The sequence below is a fragment of the Sebastes fasciatus genome, chromosome 3 (assembly GCF_043250625.1).
Source record: "Sebastes fasciatus isolate fSebFas1 chromosome 3, fSebFas1.pri, whole genome shotgun sequence".
Lineage (NCBI taxonomy): Eukaryota > Metazoa > Chordata > Actinopteri > Perciformes > Sebastidae > Sebastes > Sebastes fasciatus.
The window spans coordinates 10,374,797-10,397,861 of record NC_133797.1 but is presented as its reverse complement, the minus strand read 5'-3'; the positions used below and the strand labels follow the sequence as shown (position 1 = coordinate 10,397,861).

Here is a 23,065-nt window from a genome sequence, read left to right as displayed (position 1 = left end):
ACAGAGAGACTGGTCGGAACTTTGTGTATAAATGTATGTGTATAAACCACAGACTGTCTATGGTATAAACAACAACAACGTTGCTGCCCTATTTATGCCTAATGATGTTATGTTGAGTGTTGATGGAGCAGCTACAATGTTAGCATAGCCTGGCGCTGATCGATCCAAACCCCATTCAGAAAACAAGCATTTTAAAAGTTGTTTGCTTGTCGTCTTGTGGATAGATCTGACAAAGCATTGATTCAGACTTTTTACAAATCAACATCATTATGTAATTTCATTTTGATCTGTGTATTGCAATTAAATCACAGCACAATATGTTTATTTTGGGTTCATACTCCAGTAGCGGCGGTCCAACTTGTGCAAGTAAAGCGAGGCGAAAATTGACTTTTGCTCTTGGTGTGAATGCAACATAAGTGTCTTAAATTTTGAGCTCTTGTACAACTTGAACTTAAAGTGACTTTATTGAGCATGAATTGTTCTGTAAAGTATTGAGGTTGCATTGTGTATCACAAGCAGGAAATATGTTGACTTGAAACCTAAATCTGTTCACCCTCTGTAACTACAGTTTTAAGTATTCTGTTTATTTATGTGTCTACGGTGTTTTTCAGATGAGCCAAGTTTCTACCCCAGGGTTTTGTCGCTCTGCAGAGCTCTGTCCCAGTACCTGCTGAGTGTGAGCCAGCTGCCTCCCTCACTACATATCCCCTCTGACAAGGAACACCTCATCACCACTTTCACCTGCACTGCCGCTGAGGTAAAAGACAACATATTGAACATCTAATTTGGTTTAGTCACTTGTTTAAATGATCCTTGCTTATAGATTCATATAATCAAATAATTTAAGAGAAAATGTTCATTTCTTTTGTTTGGTAAGATTTCCAGGCTTCAGTCTCCATCATAAAATAGTGGTGAAAAGAGTGTAATGTTCTGTCTAACGTAATGGGACCCCATAATTTCATCCTGATTATCCAATTTAAATTCTGGATGCGTTTACTTCATCTTCCTCCCTTGCATGTCTCCCTCTTCGGCCAGGTGGTAGCTTGGCGTCTCCTCCAGAACCAGCTGCCACTGAGTGTGGACCTGCAGTGGGCTCTGTCCTCTCTGTGTCTCGCCCTGCAGCAGCCCTGCGTCTGGAACAAACTCTCCACCCCAGAGTACAGCACACACACCTGCTCCCTCATCTACTCCCTACGCCAAATCATTGTTGCAGGTGAGGAGGTCGCCAGGACGTGTGTTTGTGCATTCCCTGTGATTTTTAATATGGTCAAGTGCCATGACTACATTAAAGGGACATGTTACCCCAAAATCAAAAATACAAACTTTCCCTCTTACCTGTAGTGCTATTCATCAATGCAGAGTGTTGGAGATATCGTCCGTTGAGATTTCTGCCTTCTCTCTAACATAATGAAACTAGATGGCACTCTGATTTGGTGCTAAAAAAATACAGTTGGAAAAACTCAGAAGCAATGTCTCTCTCTATAAATCATGTCCCGGTTACTCAAGATAATCCACAAACCTTTTTGTGATCAGTTTCATGGAACTATTTTCTTTCTACTGAACTACACCCGTCAAACGTGTCAGCGCACAAAAGGAAGCGTGCATCTACTCATGGACGAGAGGCTTGTGCTTGTAATGGCGCAAGATGTAAACAGTAATGGAGTCCTCCTTGGCTGAGCTGTAAGCTGTAATTTCTGCGTGTCATTTCAATGCTGGTCAAACTATTTGTCTTGGCCTCCCCAGTGGCTGTGAGTCCTGGTGACCAGCTTCTGCATCCAGAGAAGAAAAAGACGAAGGCAGAGAGAGAAGCTGAAGGAGACGAAGTGGACTCTGCACATGCTGACCGTGAGTTCGCTTAGAGATTCTGTAAAATTGCTGTGTTTTCTGTTATTTAGTCTTTCAGGGCTTTGCTTCGCCACTCTGTCCGATGTCTAATGGTGTCATTTCTTCTGAGTCATTGCCATTATGAGTCCCTTAAAGCTTTCACATGTGTGTTGCAGACATGTGCGAGTGGAAAGCGTGTGAGATCATGGCGGAGCTGGTGGAAGGCCTGCAGAGCATCCTCGCCCTGGGTCACCATAGAAACAGTGCATTCCCTGCTTTCCTCACACCAACCTTGCGCAACATTGTCATCAGTCTGTCCCGGCTGCCTCTGGTCAACAGCTACACCCGAGTACCTCCACTGGTCAGTGTGTGAAAGATATTGTGCCTTGAGTTTGTATACATTATTGTATTGGTCTATTAAAAAGATGTGTGTGTCAGGGTTTACATTAGCCGGTATATGTTGGCTTTTTGCTGGTACTGTAGTTGTCCAGCAGATTAAATGAACAGCCAAAATGTCCATTGGGAAATATGCCTAATTAATTAATAGTATAATATATATATATTAATAGTCAAATATAGGCTATTGTATGGCTATTTAAAACATATGTCCAGTAGTTGTTGTATATGGCTGGAATTATAGAATATTGGCCGTCAAATAAAAAGTCTAGCGTAAACCCTGGTGTGTGTGTGTAGGTTTGGAAACTGGGCTGGTCCCCTCAGCCAGGAGGAGAGTACGGCACAACGCTACCAGAGATCCCTGTGGACTTCCTGCAGGAAAAGGATGTCTTCAGAGAGTTCCTCTACCGCATCAACACACTGGGTACAGAAACACACACTGAAATGGGCTTTCCCTGCAATGATTGAGTAGATTTATCTCCGTTATGTCAGATTTTGTTCCGGGTGTGACGGATGCATATTGTATTTTCTGTCTTGTGAATGATTTTGTTGCCATACGTTTAGGCTGGAGCAGCAGAACTCAGTTTGAGGAGACCTGGGCCACACTGCTGGGGGTGCTGGTCACCCAACCCATCACTATGGACCAGGAGGAGGAGACGCAACAGGAGGTACATACACACACCCACACAGGAATATTGTTCACATCCTTAAGCTATGATCACACTACGAGCGTCAAAACGGCCAATCGGGGCCTGCTACGTTGTCGCAGAGTTTTGCCGTTAAATAACACTGGGAACTGGCAAAGGCCATTTTTTAGATGGAACAGAACGGGGTGAAACAAAAACATATGATTGATTGATGCTTTACAGCATTATTGGAGCTCTGAAAAAACTTGTGACCAGCTCAACTTTGATTTGTAATTTGTCGGGCGTCAGTTTGTAGCTTCATGTCACCGGCTTCCATTGAAATTTACTTGTAGCCTGTTGCTGTATCTGTTTCATGACACCTCAGACACATTGGAATAAATCGTGGGGAAACTATTATACATCACTCAGTTCCGTCTTTCCCTTCTGTCTCAATATTTTGTTAATCCTTTTGTCTCTAGGAGGATTTGGAGCGTACCCAGTTGAATGTGTTAGCAGTGCAGGCCATCACCAGCCTGGTGCTGAGTGCCATGACCCTGCCCACTGCTGGCAACCCTGCAGTCAGCTGTCTGGAACAGCAGCCCCGCAACAAGAGCCTCAAAGCCCTGGAAACACGGTAGCGATGCAGCTATTTACACTGTGGTAGTGCCCAGAATAAGCAGGCAGTGATATTTAAATTATTCTGTGTGTGTGTTCCTAGGTTTGGAAGGAAACTTGCAGTGATCAGGGGCGAGGTGGAGAGAGAGATTCAGGCTCTTGTGTCGAAGAGAGACAACGTCCATACACACCACCCGTACCACGCCTGGGACCCCGTACCCTCGCTATCGGCAGCGTCGCCTGGTAACACATCATCCACAAGTCTTTCTTTACCCACTGCTGATACACTTGCACCTATCGCTCTAATTTTTGTTTAATTTTGTTTCAGCAGGCACGCTGATCAGCCATGAGAAGCTGCTGCTTCAGATCAACACAGAGAGGGAGATGGGCAACATGGACTACAAACTGGGACAGGTATGGGATGCATAATAAAGATGACGTGGTGGATAAAATGAAGCTTGAGGAACTGTGTGTTTTGGTTTACGTTCTTCATTTTAATAAATTGTCAGTAGCACAATGTTAAATGTTTTTTTTCCTTCTCTTCTCTCCAGGTCTCCATCCACTCGGTGTGGTTAGGTAACAACATCACCCCACTGAGAGAGGAAGAATGGGGTGAGGATGAAGAAGATGAAGCAGACACTCCAGCCCCCACTTCCCCACCGACATCTCCGATCAACTCTAGGTCAGTCAAATATGACGTGCACTCGCTCATTTCTTCAGTCTCAACACACGCGCTGAAAGAATGCACAACGGGACTTACCACGGTGTGTCTGTGTTTTCAGGAAGCATCGTGCAGGTGTGGACATTCATTCATGTTCCCAGTTCCTCCTGGATCTCTACAGCCAGTGGCTGATCCCTGGCTCCCCGAGTAACAGGAGGACCCCGACCATCCTCGTCAGTGAAGTGGTCCGATCGGTGAGCTGCGATGCACGCACTTGTTCAGCCAGGCGTTTGTTGATTCATATCAGTAAAGGGTTGCCTAAAACTGTTTAGAGTTTCCAAGTTATTCTTGAGAGAACAGTAGACAAAGACCCTAGTTTTCCTCACCCTGGAAAGCAGAAAAATCCATACCTGCTTGTCTGTTCTGGGTAAAGAAGAAATGTTTGAGGGGATCCAACAGAAATGGGGTCAGCTCTCCTCTCCTCTCACCCTCTCCTCCATCTTCCCCCCTCTTGTTGTCCTCTGTAGCTGCTGGCGGTGTCGGACCTGTTCACAGAGAGGAACCAGTTTGACATGATGTTTGCCACCCTGATGGAACTGCAGAAGCTCCACCCGCCAGAGGATGAGATCCTCAATCAATACCTGGTGCCTGCCATCTGCAAGGCTGCTGCCGTACTGGGCATGGTGAGTATGGCTGTGGGGTGGGGGGAACCTTTTGATGGCAGAAAGATGTGCGTTTGTGATTAGTTGTCGAAGTGTACCATTAAAGCTGAAGTAGGCGAGATTGGAGCAAATATGATTTTAAAAAATGACAACACGAGCAGTAAGAGCTGATCTGAGGTCTGCTGTCCAACTGCCGTCTGAGAGCCGGCTGTCAATCACTTGCAAACTACGACCAAACGGTCAAACTAGGCAGCGCTGATCAAATATTAATAAATATTATGTTATGTTAATGCCTTTCTCAACTCAAATGTTTTCAGAATTATCTTGTAGTGCACGGGTTAGCTGTAAAATGAGAAAGTTTGTGACACCGCCGCCATTGTGAAATCTGGTGAAGGAACGCCAAGTTCCGGTCACATGACTGGAGCACAGCCAATAGGAACGCTCTCTCTCAATAAAATGACCTGTGATTGGTGAAAGTCTCCCGTCACGGGCTGGTTTTCTAAAGCCTGAAAACAGAGCCATGAGGAGGTGCAGAAGTCTAGTTTTCTCTCAGAACACTTGAATCACAGTATGCTGAAAGGTTATTATGGAATTGTTGCCCAATGATGACAAAAATATACTGCCTACTGCAGCTTTAACCTCTAATCTGATATTCTACAGTATAAAATGAGTACCTCTGATCTGAACCAATTCTGGTTTGAAGTGGTGATATAATAGGCACACACCACTGCTATGACGTCTTATTCCTTTGCACTTTCATTATCACTCCACGTCTGAGACTAAACTAACAAAGACTAATGTGTTGTAATGGTTGCTTAGCAACAGGGCCACGTGGGGGGGGATCACTTCCACCAACACAGACCAGGTTACATATACAAAGTACGAAAGTTGACTGCTAAACGTGTGACAAAATGGAAACATTTAAAGTTAGCTTCTATGGAGGAGTGGACTGAGCTGTGCCCCTTTCCAGAAAACAATCCACCTGCTAAACAACATGCACTATACGCTACATAAAGAGGAGTTTCCACAATGTTGCCCAGCATATGCATGCAAGCAGGAACGCAGCAGAAATGCACTAACCACTGCCTCCGCAGCACCACGATTCAGAAACTGATCTGATGCTGGTTTTGACATGAGAGAGATTGTGGCCACAAGTGTGAAACATCCCTCCAGAGCTATTGCTATTGGCAACTGAAAACTCTGGGACCGGAGAAAGTGGAGCAATATCCTCGCAATGTCAGGCAACACACCTCCACCTAACAAAACAAGGCAAGCCTAGTACAAGCAGTTATCATGTTTGGCAATGGCAACATACAAATAATATAAATAAATAGTAAGACTTTCAATCGTTTAAAATAGTTGCAATTAATTGCACATTTTTTATCTGTTCAAAATGTACCTTAAAGGGAGATTTGTTAAGTATTTAATACTCTTATTAACATGGGAGTGGGCAAATATACTTTCTTTATGCAAATGTATATATATTTATTATTGGAAATCAATTAACACAAAACAATGACAAATATTGTCTAGAAACCCTCACAGGTACTGCATTTAGCATAAAATATGCTCAAATCATAACATGGCAAACTGCAGCCCAACAGGCAACAACAGCTGTCAGTGTGTCAGTGTGCTGACTTGACTATGACTTGCCCCAAACTGCATGTGATTATCATAAAGTGGGCATGTCTGTAAAGGGGAGACTCGTGGGTACCCATAGAACCCATTTTCATTCACATATCTTGAGGTCAGAGGTCAAGGGACCCCTATGAAAATGGCCATAACATGACTTGATGACCGTTTTATAAAAGCAATTGCCCACTTCAGGCCGTGATACATTGTGATTATATTGCGTATAAGGGGTGTTGTTCGCCCCGGCACGAAGCGGTCATGAGCTATCGCTTACATGTATGAACAATCTCAATGTGTTTTTGTAGGACAAAGCAATAGCGGAGCCTGTGTGTCGCCTGTTGGAAACGACTCTGCGCAGCACCCACCTGCCCAGCCGCATGGGGGCTCTGCATGGAGTTCTGTATGTGTTGGAGTGTGACCTGCTGGATGACACGGCCAAACAGCTCATCCCCACCATCTCAGAGTACCTGCTGTCCAACCTCAAGGCTATCGCTCAGTGAGTATCGCTCTCTATTCTCTGCGTCAAACAGACACTGACCTCATTTCATCATGTAATGAGCTGAGCTGATGATGAAAAGAGACTCGGGGAGCAAATGTGTTTAATGTCGGTGTGTGACCCCCCTGCACTGAAGGTGGATGTTGGAATCAATTAGTTTCATCCAGTTTAGGGCTAGTGTAGATTACAATACTGTTACCTGTCTCAGACAAATTTCTTTGATCTGAGACTAAAACCCTCAGTTCAGCACAGAATCCGTGATAGGGCCAAGAGTGCAGTACAGCATTTGGCCAGTAGGTGCTGCCCTTCACATTTCAAACAAACAGACTACTGGCCTTTCTGTTTTATTTTAATCTTAATTTTTTTTCCCCACTCACTCTGTATGTCTCCTCTCGGTGTCTGCTGCAGCTGTGTGAACCTGCATAACCAGCAGCACGTGTTGGTAATGTGCGCAGTGGCCTTCTACATGATGGAGAACTACCCTCTGGATGTAGGAGCTGAGTTCATGGCTGGAATTATACAGGTAAACATTCTGTGTGAATACGTGTGAAGCAGAGATGAGGACTCGAGTCACACTTATGCTGCACACAAGGTGACTTGACTCGAGCTTTGGGACTCGTGAACACAATCATTCATCATTACTATATTTTCCGCATTATCAATACACCAGTACCAGCTGTGCTTTCTCACTCTCTTCTCTCCGACAGCCAGCTGATACACCAACACACCCGCACACACCGCGGCAGTGCCCACATAGCCCCGCCTCCTCTCACTCACTCATAGTCAGGGGTGAAACTAGTTTGAAGTTCTTGACGGTACTACTAGGCTACCCCAACCGTCATTGCTTGATATTGTTCTCCTCCCACCCGCAGCTTCATGCATCCCTGAACAACACGATTCATTGCCTGTATGGTGTAGAAAGACATTAGAGACACTTAACATCCTGTATAGCAAATAATTTATTTAAATGGTGAAAGTGCTGCAGAATAATTTGTAAATGTTGACAAAACTTTAAGTTTTGAGTTGTTGTTCCGACTTAAAGGTACTGTTTATAACTTCTTACACGTATAAATCAGGTCGGTGTCTCATGCGCGCTTGCGTGTGGCTATGCTGTTCCAACAAAAACTACACGGAAGCACCAAAACCCGCAAAGTTATATCTAGTGAAGCCCGTCTTGCAAAACAGTCAACTCTTCCTACTCCAGCCCCCCGACCGTCGCCATAAGACACAGACCGTAGAAATTCCATTATTGTGAAAACACTAATACCGATTACTGTAATAGATAAAGGAGTGATAATAATACAGTACATGCTTTGAATTCCTTAAATATAGCTATGCGGTGTTCTAAGCAGACCGGGTGGCATGCAGCAGATGAGAACACTCATTACAATCAGAGACTTAACTTAGACTTGCAAAAAAACGGCTTGTGAGCATCTCTGGTGTGAAGTAATATGAACTTGATTAGGGGATGTCTGGCACTATTTCAGAATGGGACACAAATAACATATTCAAATAGATAAAAAAACAAAAACTATTTTGAGTTTGATTTGTCACAATCAGTCTATGCATTAAAGTAACGCATTGGATTTTTATACTCATGATGTGCTGGTGTTCCTCTTTAGCTATTCACCGTGTCAAACATTATGCATCCCGTTCTTTTTCCTCTCTGTAAAAATGTCTCTCTCTCACCTCCTCTTATTTCCTGCCTCTGTCCCCGTCTGCCAGGTGTGTGGTGTGATGGTGTCGGCCAGCGAGGACTCCACTCCCTCCGTCATCTATCACTGCGTGCTGCGCGGCCTGGAGCGCCTCCTGCTGTCAGAGCAGTTGTCCCGTGTGGATGGAGAAGCGCTGGTCAAACTCAGCGTGGACAGAGTCAACATGCCGTCGCCGCACAGAGCCATGGCCGCCCTGGGCCTCATGCTCACCTGCATGTACACCGGTAAGAAGGGTTCTAACACGACCGAGCCACCGCGACTGCAATGTAGCATCCTGCATTCTGGCTAAATCACCAGCATGTACTGCATAAGGACTGGTGCTTCCATTACTGCTGCTGAGACTTTCTCAATCCACTGCAAGCTCATCATGGGATTTAGCTAGCTGGCTAACTCACCTGCATGGGCTCTCTAAATAGTAGTAGACTACTTTTATCATCAGTTAACCTTACTGTGGCATTTTAATGGAGTGCTCCAGGGATGATGCATTTGTAGGCCAACCAGGAAGTTAACATCGCCCTGGTTCCCTCGACAAAGAGCCAATGGGATTTTTCCATTGGCTTTTGGATTATTGCAGGAAATAAGCTCTGTGGCAAACACGTTTATGATACTTACACGTTTTGTTCAGCAAGAAATCCCCACAAATGAACACCACTTCTATTATTTTTGAAGCGTGAATTCAATCGCCAGAAGTAAAAAAGCTAACGTTAGGCTATAAGCGAACTACAACACGGTCGCATGAACGTGAGTATACACAACGAGGCTGTAAAGGCTGGGATAGTGGGAGAGTGGGATATTTACTGATGTATTTTATATTGTAGAACAAACGTTAAAATCTCTTCAGCTTGTGTTAACCACAGACCTTATTTCAGACATCTAACTAAAACCCCATTGACTTCCAGACGAGGGAACCGGAAGTGCTAAAATGCTAAATCATTTCCGGGTTTTATGACTCATTCCTGTTGCACTCTATTAAGTAATGGTCCAAACTTGAAGGTCTGCATGCTTAACTAATGTCATCACTGCTTCAGTGAGGATGTGTCCCATTTCTTTCCTGTGCTCTCATCCTAAACTCCTTCCTTCCTAGTATTATGTACAGTGACCCTCCACCTCTCCCACACACAGTGATTTGCCTTCGCTATCATAAATGACAAAAATAAGGATGTAGACAGCAGTACGAAGTAGGGCTGTCAACAAATATCATAAATATATATATTTGAATAGTAAAAAAAAACATATTTGAATGTGAAAATTATTAGATTGTGAAAAAAAGTCTTCCTCGCGCTCACTGAATGCACCGCATGACGGGAGTCACACAACGTCACTTTCATTGATTGAAAATGAAATGTAACATTGGGTCAAGCTGAACGAGGAATAATTTAATAACAACCGTAATGATGGAGAGAACTCGGCCGCAGAGAGTGTCATTGTGTCCTTACAGCAAGCGTTATGTTACAGCATGTAAACAAACCACGTACCTATCAGCTGTGAGCTTGAGATCAGACTGGAGACGTAACCACTTACTATCTTCCGATGTTTGTACTTTTTAAACAGAAAACACAAAGAAATGACATAAGCTGCCTTCCCATAAGACATTTCCTCCTCACTCACTGCGAGGTAGGGCGCAGAGCCTTGCAGAGTGCAAGGAATGCCATTCTCTGTTTCTGGGAAACAACAACAGGTGTAGCTGTTCTCATTGGTTGTGCTTTGAAAAGTCAGTTGAAATAATTTGAACTTTGAGCGCAGCGCTCGATGGCAATTTTGGGCCGTGCGCCACGCCAAGGGTAGCGCGTCCAAACAATGGCACAGCCAGCCCAGAGCGATTTTACCACTGATCATGTGTAGACGGCTTCACAGTATAGCCATCAGCAAGTAGGGAACTTTCAGGCGATCTTCCTCCAGTCAGCTGCCGTCTTTATTTAGGTTTTTGTAGTGAAATGAGGAGGTATCATAAAAATAAAAAAAAACTCAGTTCCTCGTCCATTGTGCCGCTTTCTAAGCAAGCGACAGGAATAAATAGAAACGGGGTGTCCGACAAAAGCAAAAATAAGTAGGGTATGATCTGCTGTAAACGACACAAAAAAAACGTTCCTCCACGCTGGTGTGTCCCATTACGGCGTACCTCACTGGAGTTACTTACCTCATAGCGGAGAGAGACTCTATAAGAAAGGGGAAGTGTTGTGGGGCAGAACTGGGACAATCCTAAGAATATAGGAACACATTGGTGCCTCTAAGCCTACTGAGATACTAACTCACTAGCTTACGCCTGATTGTGCAGGCTATCATTGCATGCAGCTTACAGTACATACTATTACAATTGTTTTACATACCTGCCTTCTTCACACCCACTGCCTGTAACACTGACCAATACTAGTCATTTACATTCATTAAATCTCTTTTTACAGCATAACAGATTGTTTTTTTTAAAGCTCCGACCAACCCTGTAGTGATGCCTGTGACAGCATTAAACAACAGTACTGCTTGCTTCCTGCATGTGATTAGTGTATTCTATACATACCTCTGATATACCCTACCTCTAACCCCTACGTCGTTCCCGTACTAACCGTAGCAACTCTTAGCAAGAGCTAGCCAGCAAGTCCCTTGAGTAATCCCCGGCTCCTTAATACAAACTGATTTGTAACTTTAGACATACCTTTTCTTTATGTGCTGTACAGCAAAGCAAGCTGAGGCACATTCAGGCCACAGGAGAGGATAATCTAGTATGTAATGTACCCAGGAAACATGACATTGAAAATCTCTCCTAATACTTTAATAAGCACCAGTCACTTACAGAAAACCTACTTCTTAAAGAGGACCTATTATGCTCATTTTCAGGTACATACTTGTATTTGTTCCGAAAAGCCCAGTCTGCTCTGATTGGTCAGCTGGACCACTTTGTTGTGATTGGTCAACCGAACCAAACTCTTCGGTCTCCGCTCCAGCTTCGCTTGAACTAGCTTTATTTGAGGGCGTTCCAAACTAGCTGCTAAGCAAATGTGTTACTTGGTGACATCACCACGTTAGGGAAGAAAAGGCGGGACTTCAAGCAAGGCGTTTCAGGCAGTTCAGGAGCAGTGTTTCTGTGGGGGAGAGTAACTCCCTTTGGCGTGGACTTTGGGCTTTTTAACTTTGCAGACCTTTTAACATGCACAAAAACACTATATAACGCACTAAATGAAAGGGAAAAAGCATAATAGGTCCCCTTTAAGAAGGTGATTTGACTGGAGGTAGCTCCCAGAATTCCACCAATTTGTCTGTTTGCGGTCGACTAAATTCTGATCTGAATCTTGTGATATCAGTGTCCCCAATCTAACCTCTCCTCCACTGGTTCAACCGGTGCACCCCCCCCTCCCCTCCCCTCTCGTCCTCTCAGCGGTGCTCGCGTCGGGTTCAGACGTGACAGGGGTTAGAGGTCAGGTTGACTGTGCCGTAGCAGAGGCGGTGGGCGTCACGGCAGGTCATGTTGGTTTCTCCTCAGGAAAGGAGAAAGCCAGCCCTGCCAGTCGCCCCGCCCACTCTGACCCTCAGGCCCCAGACAGCGAGTCGATCATTGTTGCCATGGAGAGAGTCTCTGTGCTCTTCGACAGGTACACACACACACACACACTTGCACACCCTCCATTGTACAAGAAATGCACACCGTTTTTATAAAAACAACAACATACACACTTAAATGTGCAGCTTTCTTCGCTCATCTTTGATCTCTATGGGTTTGTGGTGTCCAGAATAATTTGATGGTGAACGGTAGCACCACTTGTTTTGTTTCCCGTCATCATTTGCTCCTCTGGGGTTTCCTGTTTGCAGGATCCGGAAAGGCTTACCCAGCGAGGCTCGGGTGGTGTCAAGGATTCTGCCCCAGTTTCTGGACGACTTCTTCCCGCCACAGGACGTCATGAACAAGGTCATCGGAGAGTTCCTGTCCAATCAGCAACCTTACCCACAATTCATGGCCACTGTCGTCTATAAGGTCAGCAGCAGGAAACGCAAATGAAGAAATCACTCAATCATTTTGTAATGCATTTTACGCCAAACAATAACAAGATTAAAAACCTGTTGCAATAGTCTGTACGGGAGGCTCACAAGGCAAATTTGGATCTGATTATATTTAATTTGTATTAATCAAAGTCTTTGACTACTGAGATGTGGTGTTTTTTTGATCCCTTACTGGCAGTTTGCTTCTTGCAAGGAGCATTACAGAGAATTGCATTGAAGTCCAGTCTCTGTAAAGTTGTTGCTTAGCACCTCTGTTTGCTGTTTTGACCGCCCCAGCCAGCTCTTTTGTTGTCCAATCAGACAATAAGTTGTCAAGACAACATCAAGCTGGAGCAAAGACAGTTGTTGTCCAGAGATGTAAACTACAGAACAAATGAGATTAGTGTAGTCAGCAGAATTTTGGAGTGGAAACAAAAAAGCAGCAGCATGATTCAGCCTTGCTTATATTGAAATACAAATTATCCTTTAACATATGGTGCCTTGCAAAAAAAAAAAGCCTAAATCATGCAAGCTAAGTTTTTGTTTTGAGATCTTAATTTTGTTCTCTCTGTGGGAAAACACCTACTGAGAATCTGCAGCTGCATTTCTTGCCTCGAAACTGATTTAAAAATTGGTGGTAATTTAGCAGAAATGTTATATTTTCCAGAACAACAGCCTTGTTTTTCCCATTTCAAAATTTAAATCAAAGGCAGCTAACGGTTGTCTGTGTCCGGGAAGGAGAGCACTTAGTCTTCTGGTGTACAACGTGCCTGAAATGATGCCTGTTCTCAGGGGTTGCACATTTATTGTTGCCAGACCTGAAAAAAAACAAACCCAAGTTAAAGCTGGAGTAGGCAGGTTGGAGCAAATATAATTTTAAAAAAGTTAATTAAAGTTAAGTTAATCCTGACAGTAGTGCATGAGACAGGTAATCTGAAAAATATCATTCTGCCTCTGTGTCCTCCGGTGCTCCTAATGGCATCTGCAAGATTTCACAGAACGGAGGAAAACAACCAATAAGAGCCGAGCTGGAGCCTTGCCGTCTCTGAGCAGCTGTCAATCACTCGCTAACTCCAATCAAACAGTACACTAGGCGCTGCCTAGTGTACTGTTTAGCTGTAATATTAGAAAGTTTGGGACTTGGCCGCCATGTTGAGATCAGTTGAGGAAATACCAAGCACCTCCCACCAGCCGGAGCACAGCCAATAGGAACGCTCTCTCTGAAATTACCTGCGATTGTCCAAAGTCTCCCGTCACAGCCTAGATTTTTTTGAAAGCCTGAAAACAGAGCCATGATGAGGTGCAGAAGTCTAGTTTTCTCTCACAACTTCTCTCTTTTCCTACCTCTGCTTTGCACCCACCTCCAGGTTTTCCAGACACTCCATGCCACAGGCCAGTCTTCTATGGTGCGAGACTGGGTGCTGCTGTCCTTGTCCAACTTCACTCAGAGGACACCAGTGGCCATGGCCATGTGGAGCCTCTCCTGCTTCTTTGTCTCCGCTTCCACCTCCCAGTGGATCTCAGCCCTGTATCCTTACATGACGCAGGACAGTGATTGGGTTGTTGTGTGTCTATACACTGTATGTGAGGATGTAGCAGCATAGTGTATGTACAGCTCACCAAACAAGTGTTGTCTGTTGCCCTTAACCCCCACCCTCTCTCAAACCAGACTGCCACACGTGATCAGCCGAATGGGCTCTAGCGAGGTGGTGGACGTCAACCTGTTCTGCCTGGTGGCCATGGATTTCTACCGGCACCAGATTGACGAGGAGCTGGACCGCAGGGCTTTCCAGTCTGTCTTTGAGACCGTGGCCTCGCCGGGCAGCCCTTATTACCAGCTGCTTGGCTGTCTGCAGTCAATCCATCAGGACACGTCACTCTGAGGGGCAGCGGACTGAGATGTGACGTAAAGGCACAGAGAGAGAGGCCGGGGGGGGAATTAAGCACGGGGAGGAAAGTGGATTAGAGCGAGAAATGTGGTAGGGCGAGAAATTGGATCTCCACCGTTGAGTTGCGATGGAGGAGGAAGAACAGAATGTTTCATTAGAAAAAAGCTACTGTAGCCTCATCCCTTTCCCTCCTTTACACTGATAGTACAACTACTGAAGGCACCGGGATGAATTTCAGTGGAGTGAGCATAAAGAAAAAGCCAAGGAGAGATCTGAATCGGTGTCAGTTTTAGGGCGTATGTTAAAGGAGAACTGTGGTTCTGCCTACAACCACATTTCCCCCCCCCCTCCTAGCAGACCATTCCTCGAGACGAATGACAGCACCTTGAACACCTCCTCCTACCCAGCACCTTGATTAAAAAACATATAAAGATAACATAAATCAAATACAATCATTGGATTTGTTTATTTTCCTGTGAGGACTTAAAGCTTGAGTATTGTGATGTCAGTAAAGTAAAATAGAGACGAAAAAAAAAGCAAAGTATTTACTATATTTAAAGTTTCAATGCATCTATTTTTCAGTGCGTTTTGTTAAAGAGGTCTGGTTAGTTAAGACACCGACAATGGGCTGACACAAAGGGGTCAGAAACCTGCTTAATGTTGTCAATAAGAAGTATCTTTAAAGATCTTTTTTTATATTTAAGTTGTGGTCATTCGCAGACGCACACAAGTTAAATAGTAAATATTTTACATGTAAGAACGATCACTAATAGCCATAGTATTTCTTTTTTTTTCTTTTTTTTCAATGACTATGAGAAGCAGGTGATGGATGTTGTGATTTGTCACTGCAGAAAGAGCGACTTGTTTGCACCCGTTTCAGCAATTTCTGCGTCTGTACAGTGGCCTATTCTGGATGTTCTATTGAGTGGACAAAAAACTAGACAGGTATATATACTAGGAAGTATAAAAAACCCTCTCATATTTTTCAAAATGATACAGTTTTAACCGTGTAAGGGCCCATTTACCAACACGAGCAAGAAAAATACCAAAATTGCAGTGATGTCGTCTTTTCTTTTTTTTTTTAACCAGTAGCAAGGGGGGAGAAGCATTTCCTCTTATGATTTTTATCATATTGCTTATATCTGTCTAGTCCTTTTTTCTTCTTTTTTTTTTTTAAATGGCATTCAAGTCTGGTGCGCTCCCCCATGCACCTGAATGATTCCATTTCTTGTACTTTTTTAATTCTCAGGATGTAAGATGTGACTATTGTTGTTGTAATAAGACTGGAGGTCATTTGCGGTCATAAATGGAGTTTCCTTAGTATCTTGTTTAAAAAAAAAAAAAATTGAAAAAAAAAATTGTAAAGTAATATGAAAGCCATGGTGCATGATAAAACTGTAAAGATGAGCGACATCTTAAAATAGACAGTAAGATAATGATGTCATTTTCTTTTCTGTCACAACACGCACACACACACACGATCAGAAAATGAGAATTCAGTGAGTCAGCAAAAAGCGTATAGTATTTTATTGAAGACTTGACCTCGAGTTGCCTGGGAGATGTGCTGGGCGGCGTTAACTGTGTACATACACTTGCCTTAGATAAAGACTGAATATATGTATGTCCTGTACACTGAAAGCTTGAAAGCATGCTTAGCATTACTGCTATTTTCTTGCGTAGTCCTTAATACTGTATTTGCGTGGGCACGGTTTGCCATGACCGTCGCGTGAAAGAGAACGCGACGCAATCCAAAGGGGAGCCCTGTGACCTTAGCAACCAACAGCAGCTTTGACAAATCAACAGACGAGGAAGTGTAGCGTAGCGATGCCACGTGACAGCCGGAGTTTTCCGTTGAGCTTTAAATATTGTTTTGTCTCAGTTAAAGATAAATATTTCACTGTCTTCTTCGTGCAGAATATTAAATACACCTAGCACTTGAACACTCGGAAGTTCCTCTCATGTCGATGTTAGGCGCTTTCTTGATATGCAATGAGTCCTACAAGTAAAAAACATCACAGTGATTTGTGTGCTAACCACTTTCCAACCTTCAGAGCAATGTGACTGGCTTCCTTTTGATCATGTTCAAATAATGTATTATTCACACAATAAATGACTGAGTCCTCTGCAGCAGCTGTCATTAAAACTCCATTGTGAGGCCACCCTGAAGTAGATTAAATGAGCCTAAATGTGAGCCCCGGTTTTCTCAGATCAACAGTTTCTTCAAAGTCAGTTTGGATTTGTGTGGTGAGAAAAATGCCTGTTTTTTTGGGGGGGGTTTTCAGCACCACTTAAACTGTTAAAGGATAGAGGGAGAATATTCTTTTCATCTCGTCTTTTAGTATCTTCCCCAGGAATAAGAAGAGCAAAAGACCGACTGGGGCCCCCTGCAGGGGGGTAATGCGATTACCCAGAAATCTTTTGTGGTTTTGGGAGATGGGCGTGGAGGTCATGTTCAACTGATTTAACACGCTTCCCCTTTAAGACTTCTTCCACTTGAAGAATCAGCAACTCAACAGATAATATAGTTGTTTTTGGTCTAATGCAAAAGCTGAGAAATGTGGTTATATTTTCTCTGCCAAGTTCTTTACATGCTCCACAATGTCAACCGGCTTTGTAATTAGCATGTTGGTGCTTGGCTTTTAAAAGAATACCACCTCTTTCTAGAAAACAGCGTTTGGTTGCCACAAATGATTTCTACAATGATTCTAATAGAAGAGGTACAGACTGCAAATAATGTGATTCCCCTTTACAGTTTCTTGTCCAGATCCTCAACAGGGCCGTGGAGCCTCCTTCACATCTTTTCTTTTTTTTCTTTTTTTACAATAGCCTGTAAAATAAATATGAATTTGTGTATTTCAGTTCATTTTAATATTTTAAAGAGATTAATCACTGCATATGGTCTGTTGTAGAAATGAATAAATTATTTAAAGATGTTAAACTTGTGTGATGTTTGTGAATTGTACAACGTCCTTCAGTAGAGTTGTAAATTCAGCTTTAAAGGGGAACACCACCCAAATTCAGAATTCCAATATGTTATTTCCATGGCCTAGGAAAGTCCAATCAGTATTTGTGAACATGAGCTACTCTCTCTCTCAAAGCCAGAAACCAGAGAAGTAAGTCTCAAACTTGTGATGTCATAGGGTATAAAGTCTGGAGCTGCTCCATAGACAATGAACGGGAGACTGATTTTGTGAATGTTTTTCTTTTTTATACCCATATGAGCTTTATTATACTGTTGTGAAACAGAAAATGTTCCCATAATACTATTACTATTACCCTGGGTGCTCTGTGTCATCTATAACATATCTCCCCATTCATTGTCTATGGGGCAACTCCACACTTTATACCCTATGACATCACAAGTTTGAGTTTTAGCACTCTAGTTTTTGGATTTGGGAGAGAGTTGGTCTTAGACCATAGGAATAACGTATGAATTTTGAAAATGGGCGTAGTTCCCCTTTAACTACTCAAATGGCAAACTAGTAGAAGTTGTTTTATGCGTTTACAGATGAAGATGTGACAAACACAACTGCTCGGCACACACAGGATCCACCATGTGTCTCTTAACACAACCAACCTGTGTGGATATACAACCGTTCAAACGTTCTGCCACGCTGTGCCTCGTCTTCCTCTCTGTCAGAGAGAACAAGCTGTTGCCAGCCAACTCCAATTAGCCAGACAGATAACAAATGGTCAAGCTGAGAGAAAATACATAATCTACCCACATGTGCTCATTTAAAGATCCACTGTCATTTGAAGCCCATTATCAGACCTTAAACTGTATCTCTGACCTCCTGAGATGATTAGAAGTTATCATCATTTTGCACAATTTCCTTTTCACAGCCGGGCTGTAATTCCCTTTTATAGACTACAACAGTATGAAAACATATGTTGCTCTTGTTTTACAGCACCCATTAAGATGCTTCATGATTAAAAGGTATTAACAGGATTACCAGACAGCTGCCATATGGTTCATGAAGCACTGAGCTGAAATCAAGATGGTACAGGTATTAAGTGTACATACTGTACGTGGCAAAGGCTTTTTATGGCTGAACTTTACACGGGGTTTACCATGGAGTTTCACTAAGCATAGCACTTAACATCATTAAAAACACAATCTAAAACAGTGAACATCACATAAAGCTGAACACGTTACAGTTTTGGAAAGAAAATGAACTTATGTCCCAACAATGTCTTTTTATTGCAACTCAATATTGCAACATTTTAATAACCTTTTGAAGCTAGAAAAGAAATTAATACATAAATAAACCAGCAGGTGTGTGTATGTGCTGTGCTTCTCTCTGGTTTGAGACAACAAAAATAAGACTTTTCACATTAAACACACACACTCAGACATGCAGATGTCTTTCTGAAGTACAACTGTTTCACTTTGAAGTGTTGCGTGGTGCAAAGCATCTACAATTGGCTCATTGATGAACTGCAACGTTAAACTTCTCTTATTTGTTAGTGATTAAAAACAGAGTAATACACAATTCTGTGTAAGGAACGTGACGCATCGCCCTGAAGGGGTTTATTTCACAACAATGACCCGCTAGCTGTACATTATCCCGCTTATTACACGGCTACTTACTTAAGAAATCAATAATTTTACACAAAAATGGTCCTCCAGAGTCGAGATCTGAACTTCATCCATAGCAAAGGTCTGTTACATAGCAACGGTCTGCTATTAAGAAATAACAGATCGTAGAACGCTGTGATTGACCAATCAGAATTGAGTATTCAACAAAGCCGTGTAATAAAATAATATAATTCTGTGAAAGGAGACCTTCTGCAAAATGAGTGCTTTTACTTTTGATACTTTAGGCGGTCGCCTAGGATGGCACCTTCTGGGGGGCGCTGGTCGCCCTGTAAAAAACAAAAATGCCGGTGGGTGCCCTTCATCATTTTCTGAATTTGAGGTAACAAATATACAATTAAAATAAATAAATACACTTTTCACCCGTTACTCTCGTTGTAGTGAAACTAACTAAACACTTTTAAGCCAACAATATCAGGGACCAATTGTTTATTTATATTATACTAAATATAGTTATTTATGAAAATAAAAATCTTAATTTGTGATGTCTGATGTGTGTTGTGGTTTATGGGGTTAGGGTTCTGGGGGGTTGAAGTCTGAATTTCACCTAGGGCACCAAAAGGGCTAGAGCTGGCCCTGATTTTGCTGCACTATACTCATTTTTAACAGTCTCTTCTGCACTATATTCACTTTTTTAATAGTCGTGTATCACAGCTGTTATCCTGCACTATACTCACTTTTAACAGTTTTCTTCTTCATCTCATAATTATGCCTCTTACTGTATGTGGTTAATGAACTGTTTTCTTTCTCATCATGTAAAGTGTTTGAGGTGTCCCCCTCTGACCACCCCCTCCTCTGCCCTCCTCCCTCTCCTCCAGTCCTCCTCCTCCTCTTAAGGCTACTTCACCAGATGGTGCAGCCTTTTCTTTTGTTTACCCATCATCGTCCCTGAGTTTACCTCAGCTACCAAACTATGGAAACAGCCCGAGGAGCATCACCGCGTCGCACACCCACAAGTGAGTCGTTTTATTTGTTTTTTCTTGACCTTGCTCAGTGAACCTAAACCTCTTTATGGAGGGAGCATTAAGGAGAGACCTGCATCCACCTTTTCCTCAGCTATCTGCTCTCAGTCGTGCTGTGGCCAGCTGTTGTCGTCTGCTTTCTGTATGATGGTAAAACACTGCTCCATAAACGCGCCCTGCTTCCCAACACCACCCTCAATAACTACACAACTCCAGCAGCAGCTTTACCCAGCCTCTCTGGTGCAGCTTTGACACCTGTGCGCGTGCTTTCTGCTACTCTTCATTACTTTTATTTGTGATTTCTCAAACTAACTTTTTTGAACCAATTTATCCACATAACTGTCCGCTGTGTTTGAGTGACAGCTCGGGAGAACCAATGACAGGCTGGGAACAGTCTGTGTACACCGCCGTTGCCGTGGTTACAGACCGACATTCCAAAGAAGTGGACATCAAGGGGCGGGACTATAGTGTAAGCACGGGTGGGTGCGCGTTAACACCAGCAAGTTTACGGCAAGAAACTTTTAAAGTAACTTTCGTGAGTTGACGGAAAACAAAGCATGCACACTTCTAATATAAAGAGACCAACACGCAGCTGCTAGTTGCTTTCAAAGACGAGCGTTGCAGCCAGTGCTAACGTGTTAGCTCTACTAGCATGTGTAAAAGCTAACTAGGCTAACAGCTAATCTCAGCTAACGTGTCTAACGTGTCGGTACAGCTTCTTAGTGAGTGTTTTACACTGTTTCTGTTGTTTAACTCAGACTAAAGACACCGGCCAGGTTGCTAATGAGCGAGTTTAAAAGTTACCCTGCAGTCCTTGTAGGCAGGGGCTGTGTAATGTTACCTGCCAGGTGTGTAAACCTGCCTCTGGTGTGAAGACATGTGTCCTATTGGACAGAGCTGCTCTGACTCCTCCCTGCACAGGTGTGACTGAGTACAGAGAGATAGATAGAGAGATGGGTAGATAGATATGGATGGATGGATAGATGGATAGACAGACAGATAGATAGATAGACGGATGGATAGATGGATGGATGGATGGATGGATGGATGGATAGATAGATAGATAGATAGATGGATAGACAGATAGACGGATGGATGGATGGATGGATGGATGGATGGATGGATGGATGGATGGATAGATAGATAGATAGATAGATGGATAGACAGATAGACGGATGGATGGATGGATGGATGGATGGATAGATAGATAGATAGATAGATGGATAGACAGATAGACGGATGGATGGATGGATGGATGGATGGATGGATGGATGGATGGATGGATAGATAGATAGATAGATAGATAGATGGATAGACAGATAGACGGATGGATGGATGGATGGATAGATAGATAGATAGATAGATAGACGGATGGATGGATGGATGGATAGATGGATAGACAGATAGACGGATGGATGGATGGATGGATAGATAGATAGATAGACGGATGGATGGATGGATGGATGGATGGATGGATAGATGGATAGACAGATAGACGGATGGATGGATGGATAGATGGATAGACAGATAGACGGATGGATAGATAGATAGATAGACAGATAGACGGATGGATGGATGGATGGATAGATAGATAGATAGACGGATGGATGGATGGATGGATGGATAGATAGATAGATAGATAGACGGATGGATAGATAGATGGATAGACAGATAGACGGATGGATGGATGGATGGATAGATAGATAGACGGATGGATGGATGGATGGATGGATGGATAGATAGATAGACGGATGGATAGATAGATAGATAGATGGATAGATAGACGGATGGATAGATAGATAGATAGATAGACGGATGGATAGATAGATAGATAGATGGATAGACAGATAGACGGATGGATGGATGGATGGATGGATAGATAGATAGATAGATGGATAGACAGATAGACGGATGGATGGATGGATGGATGGATGGATAGATAGATAGATAGACGGATGGATGGATGGATGGATAGATGGATAGACAGATAGACGGATGGATGGATGGATGGATAGATAGATAGATAGACGGATGGATGGATGGATGGATGGATGGATGGATGGATAGATGGATAGACAGATAGACGGATGGATAGATAGATAGATAGATGGATAGACAGATAGACGGATGGATGGATGGATGGATAGATAGATAGATAGACGGATGGATGGATGGATGGATGGATAGATAGATAGATAGATAGACGGATGGATAGATAGATGGATAGACAGATAGACGGATGGATGGATGGATGGATGGATGGATAGATAGATAGATAGACGGATGGATGGATGGATGGATGGATGGATGGATGGATGGATAGATAGATAGACGGATGGATAGATAGATAGATAGATAGATGGATAGATAGACGGATGGATAGATAGATAGATAGATAGACGGATGGATAGATAGATAGATAGATGGATAGACAGATAGACGGATGGATGGATGGATAGATAGATAGATAGATAGACGGATGGATAGATAGATAGATAGATGGATAGACAGATAGACGGATGGATGGATGGATGGATGGATGGATGGATAGATAGATAGATAGACGGATGGATGGATGGATGGATGGATGGATGGATGGATGGATGGATAGATAGATAGATAGATAGACGGATGGATAGATAGATAGATAGATGGATAGATAGATAGATAGTAACTTTATTAATCCCGAGGGAAATTCAAGTTTCCAGCATCACAGTTCCATAGTGCAAAACATGTTAGTAAAAAGGCAGTAAAAAAGTTAGTAGTGCAAAGTACAAAAAAATATATCAGATATAAAAATACAAGGAGATGAAGAAAACTGTTAAAACTGAATATAGTGCAGGGTAACAACTGTGATGCACGACTACTAAAAAAGTGCAGAAGAGACTTAAAATGAGTATAGTGCAGGGTAACTCCAGTAGCTTAGTCTATGAAAGTGCACTGTATGCATTATTATTTGTCCTGCAGACCGTCCTCCTTTGTCCCCCCCTCCCCTCCCTAGAGAGGTGTTGTACAGTTTGA

General features: G+C 43.0%; 2 protein-coding genes across 15 annotated transcripts in view; both read left to right on the top strand.

Annotated features, from left to right (window-relative positions):
• htt (huntingtin) overlaps positions 1-17,153 on the top strand; it is a 49,404-nt gene extending 32,251 nt beyond the window's left edge. For 4 of the 9 annotated variants that reach the window (XM_074628827.1, XM_074628824.1, XM_074628826.1 and 1 more), the window contains 19 exons: positions 612-757; positions 1,036-1,213; positions 1,744-1,845; positions 2,001-2,185; positions 2,518-2,644; positions 2,785-2,888; positions 3,326-3,480; positions 3,565-3,704; positions 3,790-3,875; positions 4,013-4,143; positions 4,244-4,376; positions 4,650-4,805; positions 6,722-6,912; positions 7,321-7,435; positions 8,638-8,851; positions 11,998-12,211; positions 12,429-12,591; positions 13,964-14,124; positions 14,266-17,153. In XM_074628827.1, the coding sequence (XP_074484928.1) occupies positions 612-757; positions 1,036-1,213; positions 1,744-1,845; positions 2,001-2,185; positions 2,518-2,644; positions 2,785-2,888; positions 3,326-3,480; positions 3,565-3,704; positions 3,790-3,875; positions 4,013-4,143; positions 4,244-4,376; positions 4,650-4,805; positions 6,722-6,912; positions 7,321-7,435; positions 8,638-8,851; positions 11,998-12,211; positions 12,429-12,591; positions 13,964-14,124; positions 14,266-14,479 (2,915 nt within the window). In that variant the 3' untranslated portion in view covers positions 14,480-17,153. The remainder of the gene's footprint in view (positions 1-611; positions 758-1,035; positions 1,214-1,743; positions 1,846-2,000; positions 2,186-2,517; positions 2,645-2,784; positions 2,889-3,325; positions 3,481-3,564; positions 3,705-3,789; positions 3,876-4,012; positions 4,144-4,243; positions 4,377-4,649; positions 4,806-6,721; positions 6,913-7,320; positions 7,436-8,637; positions 8,852-11,997; positions 12,212-12,428; positions 12,592-13,963; positions 14,125-14,265) is intronic. The other 5 variants (XM_074628831.1, XM_074628823.1, XM_074628830.1 and 2 more) reach the window with 3 other exon arrangements.
• Positions 17,154-19,900: 2,747 nt separating this feature from the next.
• Positions 19,901-23,065, top strand: part of rgs12b (regulator of G protein signaling 12b) — a 65,950-nt gene continuing 62,785 nt past the window's right edge. For 3 of the 6 annotated variants that reach the window (XM_074628819.1, XM_074628821.1, XM_074628820.1), the window contains exon 1: positions 19,901-20,038. The gene's annotated coding sequence lies outside the window, so the exon portion shown is untranslated. Of the gene's footprint in view, positions 20,039-20,080; positions 20,571-20,627; positions 20,767-23,065 lie in introns of those variants that run through there. The other 3 variants (XM_074628816.1, XM_074628817.1, XM_074628818.1) reach the window with 3 other exon arrangements.